Source organism: Mirounga angustirostris, unplaced genomic scaffold, assembly GCF_029215605.1.
Source record: "Mirounga angustirostris isolate CCGP_5_RB_7025 unplaced genomic scaffold, mMirAng1.0.hap1 SCAF_2, whole genome shotgun sequence".
Taxonomy (NCBI): Eukaryota; Metazoa; Chordata; class Mammalia; order Carnivora; family Phocidae; genus Mirounga; species Mirounga angustirostris.
The window spans coordinates 161884704-161902196 of record NW_026991710.1 but is presented as its reverse complement, the minus strand read 5'-3'; the positions used below and the strand labels follow the sequence as shown (position 1 = coordinate 161902196).

At 36.5% G+C, this 17493-nt stretch overlaps 1 protein-coding gene across 5 annotated transcripts in view; it reads left to right on the top strand.

Moving 5' to 3' along the window:
• PSD3 (pleckstrin and Sec7 domain containing 3) overlaps positions 1 to 17493 on the top strand; it is a 575226-nt gene that overhangs the window by 493480 nt on the left and 64253 nt on the right. For all 5 annotated transcript variants that reach the window (XM_064585443.1, XM_064585442.1, XM_064585444.1 and 2 more), the window contains one exon: positions 11428 to 11471. In XM_064585443.1, coding sequence (XP_064441513.1) covers positions 11428 to 11471 — 44 coding nt within the window. The remainder of the gene's footprint in view (positions 1 to 11427; positions 11472 to 17493) is intronic.

Sequence of the window (17493 nt, the reverse complement as noted above, 5' to 3'; positions counted from 1 at the left end):
TCACCACTGGCCTTTTCAGTGCCTATATTAATACCTGACAACCTGATAGGTAGTAGAGACTCAGTAAATATTTATTGACTGAATATATGAATGAATGAGTGAATAGTCTTAAGAGATTTGTTTATACTATATTGTTACAAGTGTTACAAATATTATACTGTACTATTAATGTTACAATAGGAATTATAGTCTTCTAGTGGTGAAGAAGGAAACTATACTATTTTGTATAAATATTTATAGTATGTATTATACTATTATAGGAAAAAATATCATTGGTAATTATAAAATGTAGTTTAAAAAAGTTACTTAAAAATTTTCTCTGACATATTAGCATATGTTATGATAGAATATTTGTAGTTATTGTACAATAGAGTGATACAATAAATATGAATTATTCCATTTGAAACAGTTTATAAAGATTTAGTGATGTGTTAAAGGATAATTTGAACTACTGACTATCAATTCATGTAGTCTGTGATAAGTTTTAGGTGTACAACATAATGACTTGATATTTGTGTATATTGTGAAATGATCACCTTACATACTTAGGAAAATTTTTTTCTTGTGATGATGAATTTTAATTTAATCTACTCCCTTAGCAACTTTCAAATATGCAATAGAGTATTATTAACTGTATTCACCATGCTGTACATTACATCCCCGTAACTTATTTTATAACTGGAAGTTAGTACCTTTTGACCCCCTTCACCCATTTTACTCACCCGCCAGTCTGGCAACCATTAGTCTGTTCTCTATATCTACGAACTTGATTTTCTGTTGTTTTGTTTTAGATTCCACATATAAGAGATATCATACGGTATTTGCCCTTCTCTGTCTGACTTTTTTCACCTAGCATAATGCCCTCCAGGTCCATCCATGTTGTATCAAATAGCAAGATTTCACTCTTTTTATGGCTGAATAATATTCCATTGTATATACGCCACACTTCATCCATTCATCTGTCAGTGGATATCTAGGTTGTTTCCATATCTTGGTGATTGTAAATAATACTGCAGTGAACATGGGGCTGCATATATGTTTTTGAATTAGTACTTTTTATTTTCTTTGGATAAATGCCCCGAAGTGGAATTACAGGATCACATGATAGCTCTAGTTTTAATTTTTTGAGGAACCTCTATAATGTTCTCCATAGTGGCTGCACCAGTATACATTCCCACCAACAGTGCACAAGGGTTCCCTTTTCTGTGCATCCTTGCCAGCATTTGTTATCTCTTGTCTTTTTGATACTAGCCATTCTAACAGGTGTGAGGTGATAACCCATTGTGGTTTTGATTTACATTTCCCTGATGATTAGTGATGTTGAGCATCCTTTCATGCTGGCCATCTGTATGTCTTCTTTGGGGAAAAAAAAAAAAGTCTATTCAGATCCTCTTTGGAAAAATGCCTATTTAGATCCTCTGCCCATATTTTAATTGGATTGGGTTTTTTGTTTTTTGTTTTTGCTGTTAAGTTATGTGTATTGTGTTTTGGATATTAACCCCTTATCACATACATGATTTGCAAATATTTTTTCCCATTCAGTAGGTTGCCTTTTCATTTTGTTGATGGTTCCTTTGATGCGCAGAAGCTTTTTCATTTGATATGGTCCCACTTAACTTATTGTTGCTTTTTGGTGCCAAATCCAAAACCATCATTACCAATACTGGCATCAAAAAGCTTACCCTCTGTGTTTTCTTCTAGGAGTTTTATGATTTAGGCCTTATATTCAAATCTGTAATCCATTTTGTGTTAAAATTTATGTATGATGAGAGATAGTGGTCCAGTTTCATTCCATTGCATATAGCTGTCCAATTTTCCCAATGCTGTTTATTGATTAGAATGTACTTTCTCCATTTTAGATTCTTGGCTTCTTTGTCATAAATTATTTGATCATACATATGTGGGTTTATTTCTTGGCTTTCTATTCCGTTCATCTGTGATTCTGTTTTTATGCCAATATCATACTCTTTTAATTACTGTAGCTTTGTTAATATAGTTTGAAATCAGAGTGTGATGCCTCCAGCTTTGTTCTTCTTTCTCAAGGTTGCTTTGGCTGTTGGGGGTCTTTTGTTTCTTTCCATCTTTTAGAGATTGTTTGTTCTATTTCTGTGAAAAAAAAAAAGCCATTAGAACTTTTATTTGGATTGCACTGCTTCGTAGACTGCTTTGGGTACAATGAACATTTTAACAGTATTCTTCCAGTCCCTGAACACATAATATGTTTCCATTTATTTGTGTCTTCTATAGTTTCTTTCATTAATATCTTACAGTTTTCACTGTATAGGTCTTTTACCTTCTTGGTGAAATTTACTCCTAGCTATTATATTCTTTTTGATAAAGTTATAAATGGAATTATTTTCTTAATTTCTCTTTCTGATACTTTGTTATTAGTGTATAGAAACACTACAGATTTTCATATAGTGACTTTGTATCCTGCAGCTTTACTGAACTCTTTTATTAGATCCTATAGTTTTTTTATGGAGTCTTCAGGGTTTTTTATATGTAATACCATGTCATCTGCAAATAATGACAGCTTTACTTCTTTTGTTTATTTCCCCAACTTGAATGCCTTTTATTTCTTTTTCTTACCTAATTGCTCTGGCTGGGACTTCCAATACTATGGTCAGTAAAAGTGGCAAGTATAGACATCTTTGTCTTTTTCCTGACTTGAGGAAAAGTTTTGAGCCTTTTCACTGTTGAATATTATGTTAGCTGTGCACTTGTCATATATGGGGCCTTTATTATGTTAGGGGATCTGTTTACAGTTTTAACAAGTGGAAAAAAATTCTACTTAAAATTGTTACTTAATAAGGAACTTAGTAGAGATACTGAATCATTATATTGTACACTTGAAACTAACATAATGTTCTATGTCAGTTATACCTCAATTTAAAAAGTAAAAAAGGAACTTAGTGGCTATTTACTACTTAAATTTTTGCTTACATTTGTCATAGTGTTATTCATACTAGCATATTTAAGAAATTTTCCCTAAGACACAGCAGCTAGTCAAATGGGAAGCAATTGTAAGGTATAGTAAAGGCACTTTAGGAGGATTGTGCTCTGTGTAAATTCTCATAACACCTTATTGACCAACCTGTCCCTCAAAATGAACGAACAAAAATACATGTGTGTACATTTGTTTGGAGTATTGCATTAGTAGAAATGATAATTAGGAGTTACAGTTTTATTTATTTTCATGTTTGGTTTAGTGGTACCTCCAGAGCTACTCACCAAATCTTTTGTGTGCCTATTTAGTATAATCTTTGGCTGCATTTCTTTTCCCTTCAGTAATAATGAAGAAATGGTGGTTTCTATTTTAGCTCACAAAGATTTGACAACAGGCAATCATGCAAGCCCCATGTTCTCCTCCTCCCCCGTAGAGAATTAAATCTCTCTCTCTCTCTGTCAAATAAATAAAATCTTTAAAAAGTTAATGTCAGTCAGATGCTCACCCCCCACACTTTAAATTCTTAGATCCGGAGATTGGATATGTTTTCCTTCTATAAAATTTTTCTCTAAAGAAAATACATTTAATATAAATCAGATATTAGATACTGTGTGTGTAAAAGCATCTTGCACTTTGTAAATAGGAAGCAAAGTTAGTTGACTCTGTTAGCTAATTCTCCATTAGGTGAAGTTCAATCAGGTTTAGCATCACATTTTGTCACCCTTACATAAGAGGCCCCTGAAGGCAGAATGTATTTATCTGCACCTAGCATAATGTCCCTCCAGCCAATAGAATGTTCTCAAAAATGTTTATTGTGTGATGAATTATACATATTAGTTATACCTCAGATTCCCTTTCAATAACAAAAGCATTTTTAAATTGGTTTTCTACTGTCTATTATGGGTTTTTGCTGGCACGTCTACTCAATTGAGTCAGACAGATAATGGGTCGATATTTCTGCCATTGCTGGCTGGGTTTGTAAGTGCACCACAACAGAAGGTTCGAGTTAATTGTCCAAGACATAGATTTTGATTTTGTTTATATGGTGGCTGGATCTGACTATAGATGTGGAAACAAACTCAAAATCAGTTACTTTATATTGAGCATGCTTCTGTCACCCTGAGTAAAAACTAGAGATGAATGTTTATGATGTTACTTGTGAATATATGTTCTTTAATGTAGTGCTCTTTAAACTTGGATACATGAAAATTGTCTAGTGGGTTTGGGAACACAAGTGGTTTAAAGGGAAATCAATTTCGAGAAACTCATCTTTATTTTTATTTATTTAAAAATTTTTTTTTTCGTGTCAAATTGGGAAAGATTATTTTTATTTTTATTTATTTTTTATTTTTTATTTTTTATTTTTTTAAGATTTTATTTATTTATTTGACAGAGAGAGACACAGCGAGAGAGGGAACACAAGCAGGGGAAGCAGGAGAGGGAGAAGCAGGCTTCCCGCCGAGCAGGGAGCCCGATGCGGGGCTCGATCCCAGGACCCTGGGATCACGACCTGAGCCGAAGGCAGACGCTTAACGACTGAGCCACCCAGGCGCCCGTATTTTTATTTTATTTTATTATGTTAGTCACCATACAATACATCATTGGTTTTTGATGTGGTGATCCACGATCCATTGTTTCCGTATAACACCCAGTGCTCCATGTAGTACGTGCCCTCCTTAATACCCATCACCAGGCTAACCAGTCCCCCCTCTCCCCTCCCCTCTAAAACCCAGTTTGTTTCTCAGAGTCCATAGTCTCTCATGGTTCATCTCTCCCTCCAATCCGCCCCCCCCCCATTTTTCCCTTCCTTCTCCTAATGTCCTCCATGCTATTCCTTATGTTCTACAAATAAGTGAAACCATATGATAATTGACTTTCTCTGCTTGACTTATAGTACTTCTCTCTAAAATGGATCTACCCTATGAATGCTCTGTGGTCAAAGCTTCAGGCTGTATATTCTTTTTTACCTCTACTTGACAATTGCCTTCTGCCACTTAAAAAAAGAAGGGGGATATAACTTTCACCCATAATCTTATTTGGTACATTGCATACATGTGAAATCCTCCAGGAATAGAAGGGGCAAACAAAAAATCCATTCTAAATACTGGTTTTAGGGAAGCCTCTGATGAGGGGGGTAATGCAGTTTTTCAATATTATTTTAAGGCATAGAGAAGAAAATAAAAATAGAGCACCATTTCTTTAACGTATTTTGAGTTTCTCTAAACAATTTGAAATTCATTTGGTTACTAGTTTTATCATTAGTTTTTTAAATAATGTCTTTTTCAAACATAGTCTCTCTGAGTACTTCCAGAGTAGTGCATATTTAATTTTACACTTAAAAGTCTGCTTGATCTGAATATCTGCATGAATATTGTACTTGGAAAAGATAGCCCTGGTGTTAATGGTGTCATAATTCTTCCTGGGTACAAATTTCATTGTGGTCACTGTCTCACTTTATAAAGGCAATCGGAAGCTATCCAATTTATCCTTTGTAATTTTTATAATAATTGAAAGAACACATGGGAAGAAATATCATTGGAGTTTAGAGATGATTGAACTAAAATACATGAATATGATAGGTTGCAAAATGTGCCTCTGTGTGGGGAGGGGTGGGAGACAGGGAGAGGGAGGGAGAGAGAGAGACAGAGAAACTCAGGTTACACAATGCATGGTAATGGGGAAAACTTCAGAGAACCATGTGTAGGCTGTCAGTGATGGTGTTGAGCCTTGAATAAAATTGCATTTTATCATCTCAATGAGAAACAATCAAAAGTTAGGAACAAAGACTTAAAAGTAAATTTAGACCAAGATACCTTGATCTCTGTAATTTAAGCAATTTACTTTTGCTTTCTCATTCTTAAAATTTAATGAACTTCAAATTTGAAGAATCACGCTGACCTGTTTAGTCTCAGTGGACGCATTTGATTGTTGTCTAGCTCCTGGGTTTAAGTTGCAGGAATTTCACTTAAAGAAATGATTGGTAGGGACACCTGGGTGGCTCAGTCAGTTAAGCACCTGCCTTCAACTCAGGTCCTGGGATCCTTGCTCAGCGGGGATTCTCCGTCTGCCTGCCGCATCCCCTGCTTGTGTGTTCTCTCTGACAAATAAATAAATAAAATCTTTTAAAAAATTAAGAAACGATTGGTAAATTTGCAAAGCAGTGGTTTTTAACAAAGGGCTCATACCAGAGTCAGGAGTAGAGCATTTAGAAATATTCATATATTTTCTCAACTGGGAATCTGATTCAGTAGATCTGGGATGGGGCTCAGTAATCAATATTATTAAAAAATTCCTTGACTAATTTTGATGACCACTATGGTAGAAGATTATGTTTTACCTAGGGACTGACTCTGGAAATATTTCTGAAAATCAACCTTTCTTTACTCAGATATCTGTCTTCCATTTATACCTTTGTGTATTAGTTTCCTAGGGCTGTTATAACAAATTACCACACACTTGGAGTCTTAAAACAACAGAAATATATCTTCTAATTTTGGAGGCCAGAAGTCTGAAATCAAGTTGTCAACATGCTGCACTCCCTTTGGAGTGTCTAGGAGAGAATCTCTGCCTCTCCCAACTTATGGTGGTTGCTGGCATTCCTTCACTTGTGTCTGTATCCAATTTCTGTGTCCATCTTCACATTGCCTTCTCTTCTTCTGTCTTTCTTAAATCTCCGCCTTCCATCCTCTATGGACACCACCCAGCCCAGATACCCTCCCCATCTCAAGATCATTAACTTAATCACATTTGCAGTCTTTTTGCTATATACAGAAATGTTTACAGGTTCCAGGGATTAGGACCTGGACATCATCTGAGGGTCCATTATTTAGCCCACCATAACTGGTTATTACCTTACTGCATATAATGTATATATGGGTTACTGTGACCCATTAAGGTTGATTTATCCCCAACTATCAATTTGTGGCCACTGTGATATAACAGCCTTTCATGACAGTGTTTGCTCACAAACCTTGCTCTCTTGGAGCTAGGTCAAATAACCCCTTACATAGCTATGGATAAATTATTTTCCTGAGCTATAGACTACATCTCCAGTTTCAGCCATTTATATGACAGATACCTTTAGTTGTAAGTGGACTGAGACTATAGGATCAGTGTGGCAAACCAGTCATGGTCACCAACAAAGGCATTTGAAGCCTGTGTCCTAGCAACAGTGACTTTTGTTGAAAGCTCATCCTTTAGAATTACAATGACCACCATTATTGAATGTATTCTAAGAGAGGCACAAGCCTTTTTACCTTTTCACATGGGTCTTGACAAGCCAGGCATTTACAGTGCTGTAAAGTTTGGTCTTAGGAGGAGACAATGTAGTTAGTTTTAGTTAGTTGATAAAAGAGAATGTATTTAGTTGAATGAATATAGTCAATTGATTTCTGAAAAATGTGATTTCTGAGTCAGAGCTTGTGAAAAACAGCTATTGGACCTTGAGAGAAGTTAATTAACATATGACTTCATTTTCTTTAACCTATAGAAGGAAGAATTTGTTTTATGATTTCTCAGGCCCCTGTCAGCTGTGAAATTCCATTTTGTTGTTTCTTGAGTGGGAATTAGAGAGTTTTTACAATTCATCCCGAAAACATGATTACTAAAAGATTTGTCCCTATGCCATTAGCAGGCAGATACAAATATGATTTTAACTTGGAACTTTCCTGCTTGTATGATAGGAATATAATAGTATTGTGGATGAAATAGTTGATAGAAAAATTCTGACAGTCCTAGGATTCTGACTTGGATATATTTTATATTACTGTAAACTGCCTTTACTTGGGCTTTATGTATAGTGTTTCCACACTCAAAAAATTAAATACTTTATACTAAGTTTACTAAGTTTGAGGGTACATTTTCACTTTTAGGTCTTCATGCCTTAGTTCCTCTTTACTGAGTTTGTAATATTTGGAAACATCCAAGTGCATCTGACATATGGATCCAGTGTTCACAAGAGTTCACACAAACTTAGGCTCACCTACATTTAAGTGATAAGATGAGGAAGATGTGAGTAATGGGGATTATCCAAAGAGTTATGAGAAATTATGAGAAAGTTATGAGAAAATTCAGGAGACTGTACTGTGTCACAGAAAATAAGGAAGAGAATATTTGAGAGTATTCAATGCTGCTGACAGGCAAAGTGATTCAGGAACACTGAAAAGTGGCTTGAATTTAGCATGAAAGAATCAGATGCATTTATTGTGATCAGTTTTTAATGGAGGAACAGGAATAAAAGCAAGATTGCCTGATTTGAAGAGAAGACATTAAGTGGAGATGTGAATTGCAGAAACTTATCTCAGAAATTTAGCTAAAATAGCGGCTGAGGAACAAAGGGTGCAGAAGTGGGGTTTAGAGAGACTTGCACATGTTTGAAAGCTAATAGAAAGCTAATAGAAAGGCACTAGTAAAGGAGGAGATGTTACCACAGAAAGGGAAGGTATCAGGACCAGTTTTAGAGGTTTAGCCTAGTAGAGGTGGGATATCCCTTCCCTTACCATCAGAAAGGCAGAAAAAATAGATGCCATTGCAGATACATTTTAAGGAAGATGGCAAAGAGTTAAAGGAGGCTCATGAATAAGCCTCTCCTGAAGTTTGAGATGATGAATATTCAATGGCATTGATTTGTGTTCTTGTTCAATTTTCACCATTAGTGCTGAATTAGTCACATACAAATAGGGGAGGCTGTGAAGCTCAGGAGGATTACACTATTGGCTAGCTAGGTCAGTGCTACCCCTTCTTTAATATATACCCCAACCTCCTTGACTTCAGGGCTGGGCCCAGTCATTATATTTCGTCTTCCAGCCACATGGATTAGTCCATGGGGAGGACAGGTGATCTAAACCACACCAATTAGAATCTTTTCAAATTGGAGTTAGGAGAAAGAACAGTTTTTTCTTGTTGAAAGACATAAAAGATGTAAATGGGTGTTGCTTGTTGTAGACATGTTTCTTGTGTAGTAAAAAAACAAGGAGTGGAGATGTTTGGGGTGGAAAGAGAATAGTTGAGAGGACAGTAGGAGAGTTTTAAATGCCTGTGTCCCTGAGACCAGCCCTATCCATGTCTTTTTATGATTTGGCTACATAAACTATTACATATACAATTAGGTCCCCCTTATGCATAAGGTAGCTAGAGTTTAGGTATTTGTATTTGAAACTAAAGAAACCTTAACTAATATAGGGGGTATAAATTGGAGAAGTCAGAGTAGGCTTGGTCAAGAGTTTCAATGTTTCTTTTTTAGGTACAATAGAGAGGCAGTAGGACAAAGAAGTTGAAGATATTAATAATAACAAGACTGGTTGATGTGATAGAGCATGGGGTCTAGGTTGCACGAGAATGGAAGGGAGGACTGTGGGGCTAAAGAGGAATCAATTCTTAACTAAGCTAATACATAAAAGGATAGGAAGTTGTGATGAAGGATATATAAGTGTTAGATGCATTTGCAAAGCATATTTTCCTTTTTTTAAGAAAAATAGTGTGTCATTATAAAGCACCAGAAAGATTCAAGCAAATCCCTTTGTAATTTTGCAATTGGAAAAGGATAAGCATAACATCCACTTTTTAGATTTGTCATGTTATAATATATACACTGGGAGAGGACTACAATATGACAAGTTTGTTGAATTTTACAGAATACTTTATAAAAGATTTTTGTTGCATGATATGCATCTGAACAAGAATTTTCTATTTTGGAACTCAGTACCTCATTAAGCAAAATATTCTCATGGACAAAAAATTTGAGGGCGCCTGGGTGGCTCAGTTGGTTAAGCGACTGCCTTCGGCTCAGGTCATGATCCTGGAGTCCCAGGATCGAGTCCCGCATCAGGCTCCCTGCTCGGCAGGGAGTCTGCTTCTCCCTCTGACCCTCCTCCCTCTCATGCTCTCTGTCTCTCATTCTCTCTCTCTCAAATAAATAAATAAATAAATAAATAAATAAATAAATAAATAAATAAATAAAACAAAAAAATTGAAAAAACTTGCTTTAGGACAGAATTGAATATATTAGAAAATTTTTAGATGCTTAGATATCATTGTCAAGTATCTACCTTTATGAATAGATCTTTTTTTTATCTTTACTACATTGTTAAATTACTCTAGGTAATTTTGAGTATGATAGTATATAAAGAACCTTTAATGATCTTTTTTCAATTGCAGTTTCTCAGCTCACTATTACTTGTGGGTTCAAAATGCTCATGCAAGTAATGGAACCCATTTAAAAGGCATTTATCCAGCAAGAGTCTCTGAGGCTTGAGTTAGACATCTTCTCTCTCTGCACATCTAAACAAGTGCAGTCTCATGAGACATTTAAACAATAGGTTGTTGTAGTTCTTCAGTAAATTTGAGTTCCTTCAAAAGAACATCCAATTTATAGCATGGTCTTTGTGCCTCATTTAACCCTTATTTTAATTTGATGTTCTATCAGTTTTTGTATTTGAGGACACGTTTTACCATGTCCTATTAATGATGAAATGCCTCCTAATTTTTATTAGCTTCATAATTATTCAGTATTTAAACTGTTGTAGCCACCCTGCAAAATTCCCACAGAGTTTGTGAAAATACTGGCTAAGGATACATGAATTAAATCTCAAGTAATATAAAATCTGTAACCTAAATATATTTGTACTGAATCTTTGTTGAGTCGAGTTGGTCCAAGTTCTTTGAAGAAGAACATTCCAGCATCATTATAATATCCTTTTCTTCAGTATAATTTGTTGTCGTGGTTTTATAGCTTAAAGATACATTTGTGTTTTCTTTTACATCTTACTCAAAATTAAGAAAGCATAGATGTGGAGTAGCATTTTCTTGGGTGGTTGTCATAGTGGAACAACTTGATTACAAGGATCTTATCTGGGAGAATCAGAATCAGGCTGACTGTCATTATTGTTACCAAAACTCTAGTTTTCTGTCTTTCCCCTCCACCACCTCACACCCACCAGGGTAGCACTCACTAACTGTAAAGCACAATTATGAAGTTAGACTGGTAACAACTGCATGAATCATTGGTATAGAAACTCTGAAATTATTCTAAGATAGTTTTCTATGCCCTAGGTTCAGTCCCCCTCATATGTATCTTACTCATTAAAATGTTATGAAAACAGATTTATTACATCAATGAAAAAGGTATGCATACTTCAGTATCCAAACTAATGAAACTACAAGACCATATTTTGAATAAGGAAAATAGAGTACATGGTCTAATTTTAATCATATCCTAATATTTTACATGGTAAAATGTAATACAGTGTTGTGTGTGTTATTTATAAAAGCCATTTTTTACTTTGTGCAAAATCTGTTTCACAAAATGCTGCTTACCCTATGCTTATTTGCCTCACCTGTCCTTATCTTTCAGAGCCAACAGGGGTGACTAACAAGGGGCTTAGGAATTACTTGCTGATTCCTTTTGGCTTTGGTCATTTGCTGAATTAAAAATATTGAACAGAATGAAAAGAATAATTCCATCTTGTTTTCTCTCTTTACAGGCTCTGTACAACTCTATTAAGAATGAGAAGCTTGAATGGGCAGTGTGAGTATGCTGGATGTCAGCATTTTAATAAGTGAACTACTTGTTCTTTTCTTACTGTCTTTCTTTATGCTTTAGAGGGTGATCTTAGAGAAGGATTAAATATGCATGACCAGTCCTCATTTTACACCAGTGTCTAACGTACTCTGTATAAAACCTAAGCAAACCCTGAGTATCCCATGTCTTTTTCTTGGTACCCAGCATGCTTCTATTTGCTTTTAGTCTAGTTGCCTTGCCTAGAGACAATTATCTTTTTAATGTATCCTTTTAAAAAACAGCCATTCTAGAAAAAACCTGATAAAATCACGTAATTCCAGAATCCAGTACAAATGATTTTGGTACCGTCTACTTACTATAATTCCTTCCTTCCTATCATCATAGATCAAGGTTTTCCAGTCTTATTTCCAATGACCCCAATTATATCAAGATATTGATAAACTTGAGAAATGATGGATTAAATAAGCAAAAAAATTTTTTTTAATGGCAGAACTTCCAGGAGCTTGTACAATGCCAATCTCCAAGAGAGGAATCAAATTTACAGTGTTTTCTGAACCTTTCAACAGTATAATGTAGTGTTTCAAGGTACATACTTTGGTAGATACTAGTATAGATAAATTATATCTAACTCTATGTAGACCAACAATACTGCTCTTGCTGAACTTTCACAGATCAATGCAGCAGTTAAGAATTTAACTTAAAAAAAATTGTTGCTGGGCGCCTGTGTGGCTCAGTCGTTAAGCGTCTGCCTTCGGCTCAAGTCATGATCCCAGGGTGCTGGGATCGAGCCCCACATCGGGCTCCCTGCTCTGCAGGAAGCCTGCTTCTCCCACTCCCACTCCCCCTGCTTGTGTTCCCTCTCTCGCTGTGTCTCTCTCTGTCAAATAAATAAATAAGTCTTTAAAAAAAAAAAGTGTTACTAAAGTTATCCATAAATTAGGTCAAAATATGTTTTTAAATAGAACTACATGTGAATTTTATTTTTGGTTTTCACTGATATTAAGCATTCATAAATATTTTTTTCTACCATATGACCTAACATAGCAGTCTGCAATGAACTTAGGTTTATAGAATCAGAACTTAGGGGATAAATTTTATTCTTTCATATGTACATTGGAAAAAAGTGGGTTAGCAATTGACTACGTATATCTCACATATATATACATCATGAGACTCAAAGACAGTGTAGCATTTCAAGGAAAACTGATTAAGATAATAAGAAGAATTCATGGTCTATCCAAAGTGATCACTTTCGGACTTCTCTGTCGTGAATGAAAGTGGGTTTTCTAGAAAAATTTCATAAATGATATACTTAGAATCTTGCTGAAATATTAAAGGTATAGCCTGACCTATGCAGAATATCTCCTCTAGTGAAAATTAATAAAAATGAAATGTAAATATATTCATACTAGGGGAGAGAATATTTTTCTTTTATAAAGTTATTTTAAAAACCAAATAAATGTACTCCTGAGGATCTGTTTTGTAAATCTAAATCTTTGATATATTGAACTTGTTATAGTAGGTTTTATATATAGTTATGTATAATGGCAGTTTGGTGCAAGAAAGTATCTTTTACTTTCAGGCTAGTATAGTTAACATCGAATGCCAGTATAGTTAACATAGAATGTTATATTAGTTTCAGGAGTACAATATAGTGATTCAGCAATTCTATATGTTACCCAGTGCTTATCATGATAAGTGTACTCTAATCCCTATCACCAATTTCACTCATCCCCCAAATCACCTCCCCTCTGTTAACCCACAGTTAGTTGAGTCTGTTTTTGGTTTGTCTCTTTTTTCTTTGTGCATTTGTTTATTTCTTAAATTTCATATATGAGTGAAAGCATATGGTATTTGACTTTCTTTAACCGACTTTATTCACTCAGCATTATACCCTCTAGTTCCATCCATGTCATTGCAAATGGAAGACTTCATTCGTTTTTATGTCTGAGTAATAGATACAATTATATACACCACATCTTCTTTATCCATTCATATATCGATGGATGCTTGGGCTGCTTCCTTATCTTGGCTATTGTAAGTAATGGTGCAGTAAACATAGAAGTGCAGATATCTTTTTGATTTAGCGTTGTTTTGTATTCTTTGGGTAAATACCCAGTAGTAGAATTAGTGGGTCATATGGTAATTCTATATTTAATTTTTTGAGGAACCTCCATACCATTTTCCACAGTGGCTGCACCAGTTTGCATTCCCACCAGCAGTGCACAAGGTTCTTTTATCTCCACATTCTCTCCAAAACTTGTTTCTTGAGTTTTTGATTTTAGCCATTCTGACAGGTGTGAGGTGATATCTCATTGCAGATTTGATTTACATTTCCCTGATGATAAGAAAGTATCTTATCTTGGGCCTAATCCATGGCTGAGCATGTGAGTTTCCCCAAGAACTGAATTCTTCTGTGGCCCTCATGTCAAGTCAAGAGAGCACTGTGTTCAGGAACCTAAATTCCAGAATCAGATAGATTTGGGTTTGAATTCCAACTCTTGCATGTACTAGCTGGGTCACTGGTCATGCCTCTATGCCTCAGTTTTCTCTTTTGTATGATAAGCAATTAATGAACCTCATATAACCCTCAGGATGACACTATAAAATGTTCTAAACTACTAAACATAAAGCAGCAGTGAAAGCCATATCTACAGCAGTGAAAGGTATGGGAGGAGTCATAGGTAAGGTAGAGGCCAAAACCTAAGTAAGTAGGGAAATACTGGTGTTGCTAATAGAAATGGAGAATATATGACAAAGTTCAGAGACAGATGATGAAGTCTAAATGGAGTGGAAATGTCCTGTAGGAAAGTAAAAATGTTGAATTGAAACTTGGGAAAGAGGTCAGAGCTATATAAATACTTGGGAAAATTTTTTATAGATCTGGCAGATGAAGTTTTAAGAATGAGTAAAGATTGCTGAGAAAAGGACCTTAGTGGAAAAAGACAATTCTAAGTGCTGGTCTTTGGGAGGTACCAACATTAATAAATAATAGGATGAAAATAAGTTAGAGAAAGTGTGATCGGAGAGGTGCAAGAAGAACTGGGTGAGCACAGTGTTCTATATGCACATACTTATTTATCAAGGAAAAATCTTAGTTCTTGATCTGAAAAATCACATAAATTGATATATAGCAGAGTTTTCTAAAGTGTGTTCTTAGGAACATTAGTTTTAGTAGCTGTTAAAAGGTACTTTATGGGGAGGCGGAGCAAGATGGCGGAGGAGTAGGAGATCTGGATTTCGTCTCCTCTCAGGAACTCAGCTGGATAAGGATCAAACCATTCTGAACACCTACAAACTCAACAGGAGATCGAAGAAAAGAAGAGCAACAACTCTCTCATGAGAAAAGCGACCACTTTCTGGAAGGTAGGACGTGCGGAGAAGTGAATCCGAGGCGTTATTCGGGAGGATAGACGGCGGGGGAGGGGCCTCCGTCGGCCGCTTCTGGCAAGTGATAGAACCACGGAGCACAAAATCGGAAATTTAGAAGTCTGCTCCGCCGAGGGACGGTTAAAAAAAACCGTCTGGTGGCTAAGCGGGGGGGTGGAACCCTCTGGGACAGTGTGGTCTCAGGACCCTCGGGGTCACAGAAAGTCCAGGGGTGCCTGAGTGTGGCAAGCTCCCAGGTAACCGAGCAGGGAAGCCAGCTGCAGAGGCGGAGCCCAGAGTCGGGCTCTCAGGTCAGGGTTGCCATAAACCGTGATCTGCGGCATAGTCGGGCCACTGCTCCCCCAGCAGGGACCCAACAAGCGGCAGATCCGGGGAGACTCACCTTCATCCCCCGGGAGGAGCCGCGTGGGAGTGCACTGCAGGGATCTGCTGGGTTTGGAGGCTCCACGCGGGGTCGGGTGCCAGAGATAGAGGCACGCGGTCGCAGGCCGGGTGAGCACGGAGTGCGGCCGGAGACCGGGGAGACGGGAGTGACTGACGGCTTTTCTCTGGGGGCTCACTGAGGAGCGGGGCCCGAGTTCTCGGCTCCTCCAGGGTGTAGATTGGGAGGCCGCCATTTTCACTCTCCGCCTCCAAAGCTGTATGTAAAGCTCACAGGGAACAAAAGCTCCGGAGAGCAAACCCGAGCAGATTACTTAGCCGGGAGGGGGCAAGGGCGGGGCAATTCCAACTCCAGCAGAGACATTTGGAAACCATGGCAACAGGCCCCTCCCCAGAAGATCAGCGAGAACAGCCAGCCAAGACCAAGTTTATTGATCAATGAGAACGGCAGAACTCCAGCGCTAGGGGACTACTGCACATAGAATTCACAGCTTTTTTACCATGATTCTTTAGTCTTTTAAAGTTAATTTTTTTTTAACTGTCTTTTTGTCTTTTTATTTCTTTTTGAATTTTTCTTTTTCCCTTTTTCAACCAACATCTTATCAATCCCTTTTTTTAAAAAAAAAATTTTTTTATTTTTCATTTTTAGAGTCATATTCTATCCGTTCATAGTAGTTACCCATATTTTTGGCTTATATATATAAGTTGTTCTCTCTTTAAAATTTTGAGATAGTTTCTTCTAACAGATTAAAATACACCCTAAATCTCTAGTATATGGTGTTTTCTGTTCCCCTGCCTGATCACATCCTCTCCCGTTTTTTTTTTCTTTTTCTTTTTTCTTTTTTTAAATCCTCTTCTTTCTTTTTTCAAAAAACTTCTTATCAATTCCTTTTATAAAATTTTTTATAATTTCCATTTTTACAGTCATATTCCATCCCTTCATCATATCAACCCTTATTTTTGTACATATATAAGTTTTTCTTTCTTTAAAATTTTGGGAGGCACTTTCTTCTAAAAGACCAAAATACACCCCAAATCTAGTGTGTGGCACTGATCTATATACCAGCCTGATCATATTTGATCACATTCTGGTTTTTTTTGTTGTTGTTGTTGTTTTGTTTTGTTTGTTTTTGTTTTTATCTTTATCTTTTTCTTTTTTTTGTTTTTCTTTTTTCTCTCTTTCCCCTTCTTATCCCACTGCTTCAGGTCTTTTCTGATTTGTTTAGAGTATATTTTCTGGGGACGTGGTTACTCTGCTAGCATTTTGTTCTCTCATTAATCTATTCTCCTCTGCACAAAATGACAAGACGGAAAAAAATCACCTCAACAAAAAGAACAAGAGGCAGTACCGACTGCCAGGGACCTACTCAATACGGACATTAGTACTATGTCAGATCTAGAGTTCAGAATCATCACTTTAAAGATACTAGCTGGGCTTGAAAAAAATATGGAAGTTAGTAGAGAAACCCTTTCTGGAGAAGTAAAAGAGCTAAAATCCAACCAAGTAGAAATCAAAAAGGCTATTCATGAGGTGCAATAAAAAATGGGGGCGCTAAATGCTAAAATAAATGAGGCAGAAGAGAGAATCAGTAATATAGAAGATGAAATAATGGAAAATAAAGAAGCTGAGAAAAAGAGAGATAAATAACTACTGGATCACGAGGGCAGAATTCGAGAGATAAGCGATACCATAAGATGAAACAACATTAGAATAACTGGGATCCCAGAAGAAGAAGAAAGAGAGAGAGGGGCAGAAGGTATAATGGAGCAAATTATAGCAGAGAACTTCCCCAATTTAGGGAAAGAAACAGGCATGAAAATCCAGGAAGCACAGAGAACCCCTCTCAAAATCAATAAAAATAGGTCAACACCCCGACATCTAATAGTAAAACTTACGAGTCTCATAGACAAAGAGAAAATCCTGAAAGCAGCTCGGGAGAAGAGATATGTAACCTACAATGGTAGAAACATTAGATTGGCAACAGACCTATCCACAGAGACCTGGCAGGCCAGAAAGGACTGGCAGGATATATTCAGAGCCCTAAATGAGAAAAATATGCAGCCAAGAATACTATATCCAGCTAGGCTGTCATTGAAAATTGAAGGAGAGATAAAAAGCTTCCAGGACAAACAAAAACTAAAGGAATTTGCAAACACAAAACCAGCCCTACAGGAAATCTTGAAAGGGGTCCTCTAAGCAAAGAGAGAGCCTAAAAGCAACATAGACCAGAAAGGAACACAGACAATATACAGTAAC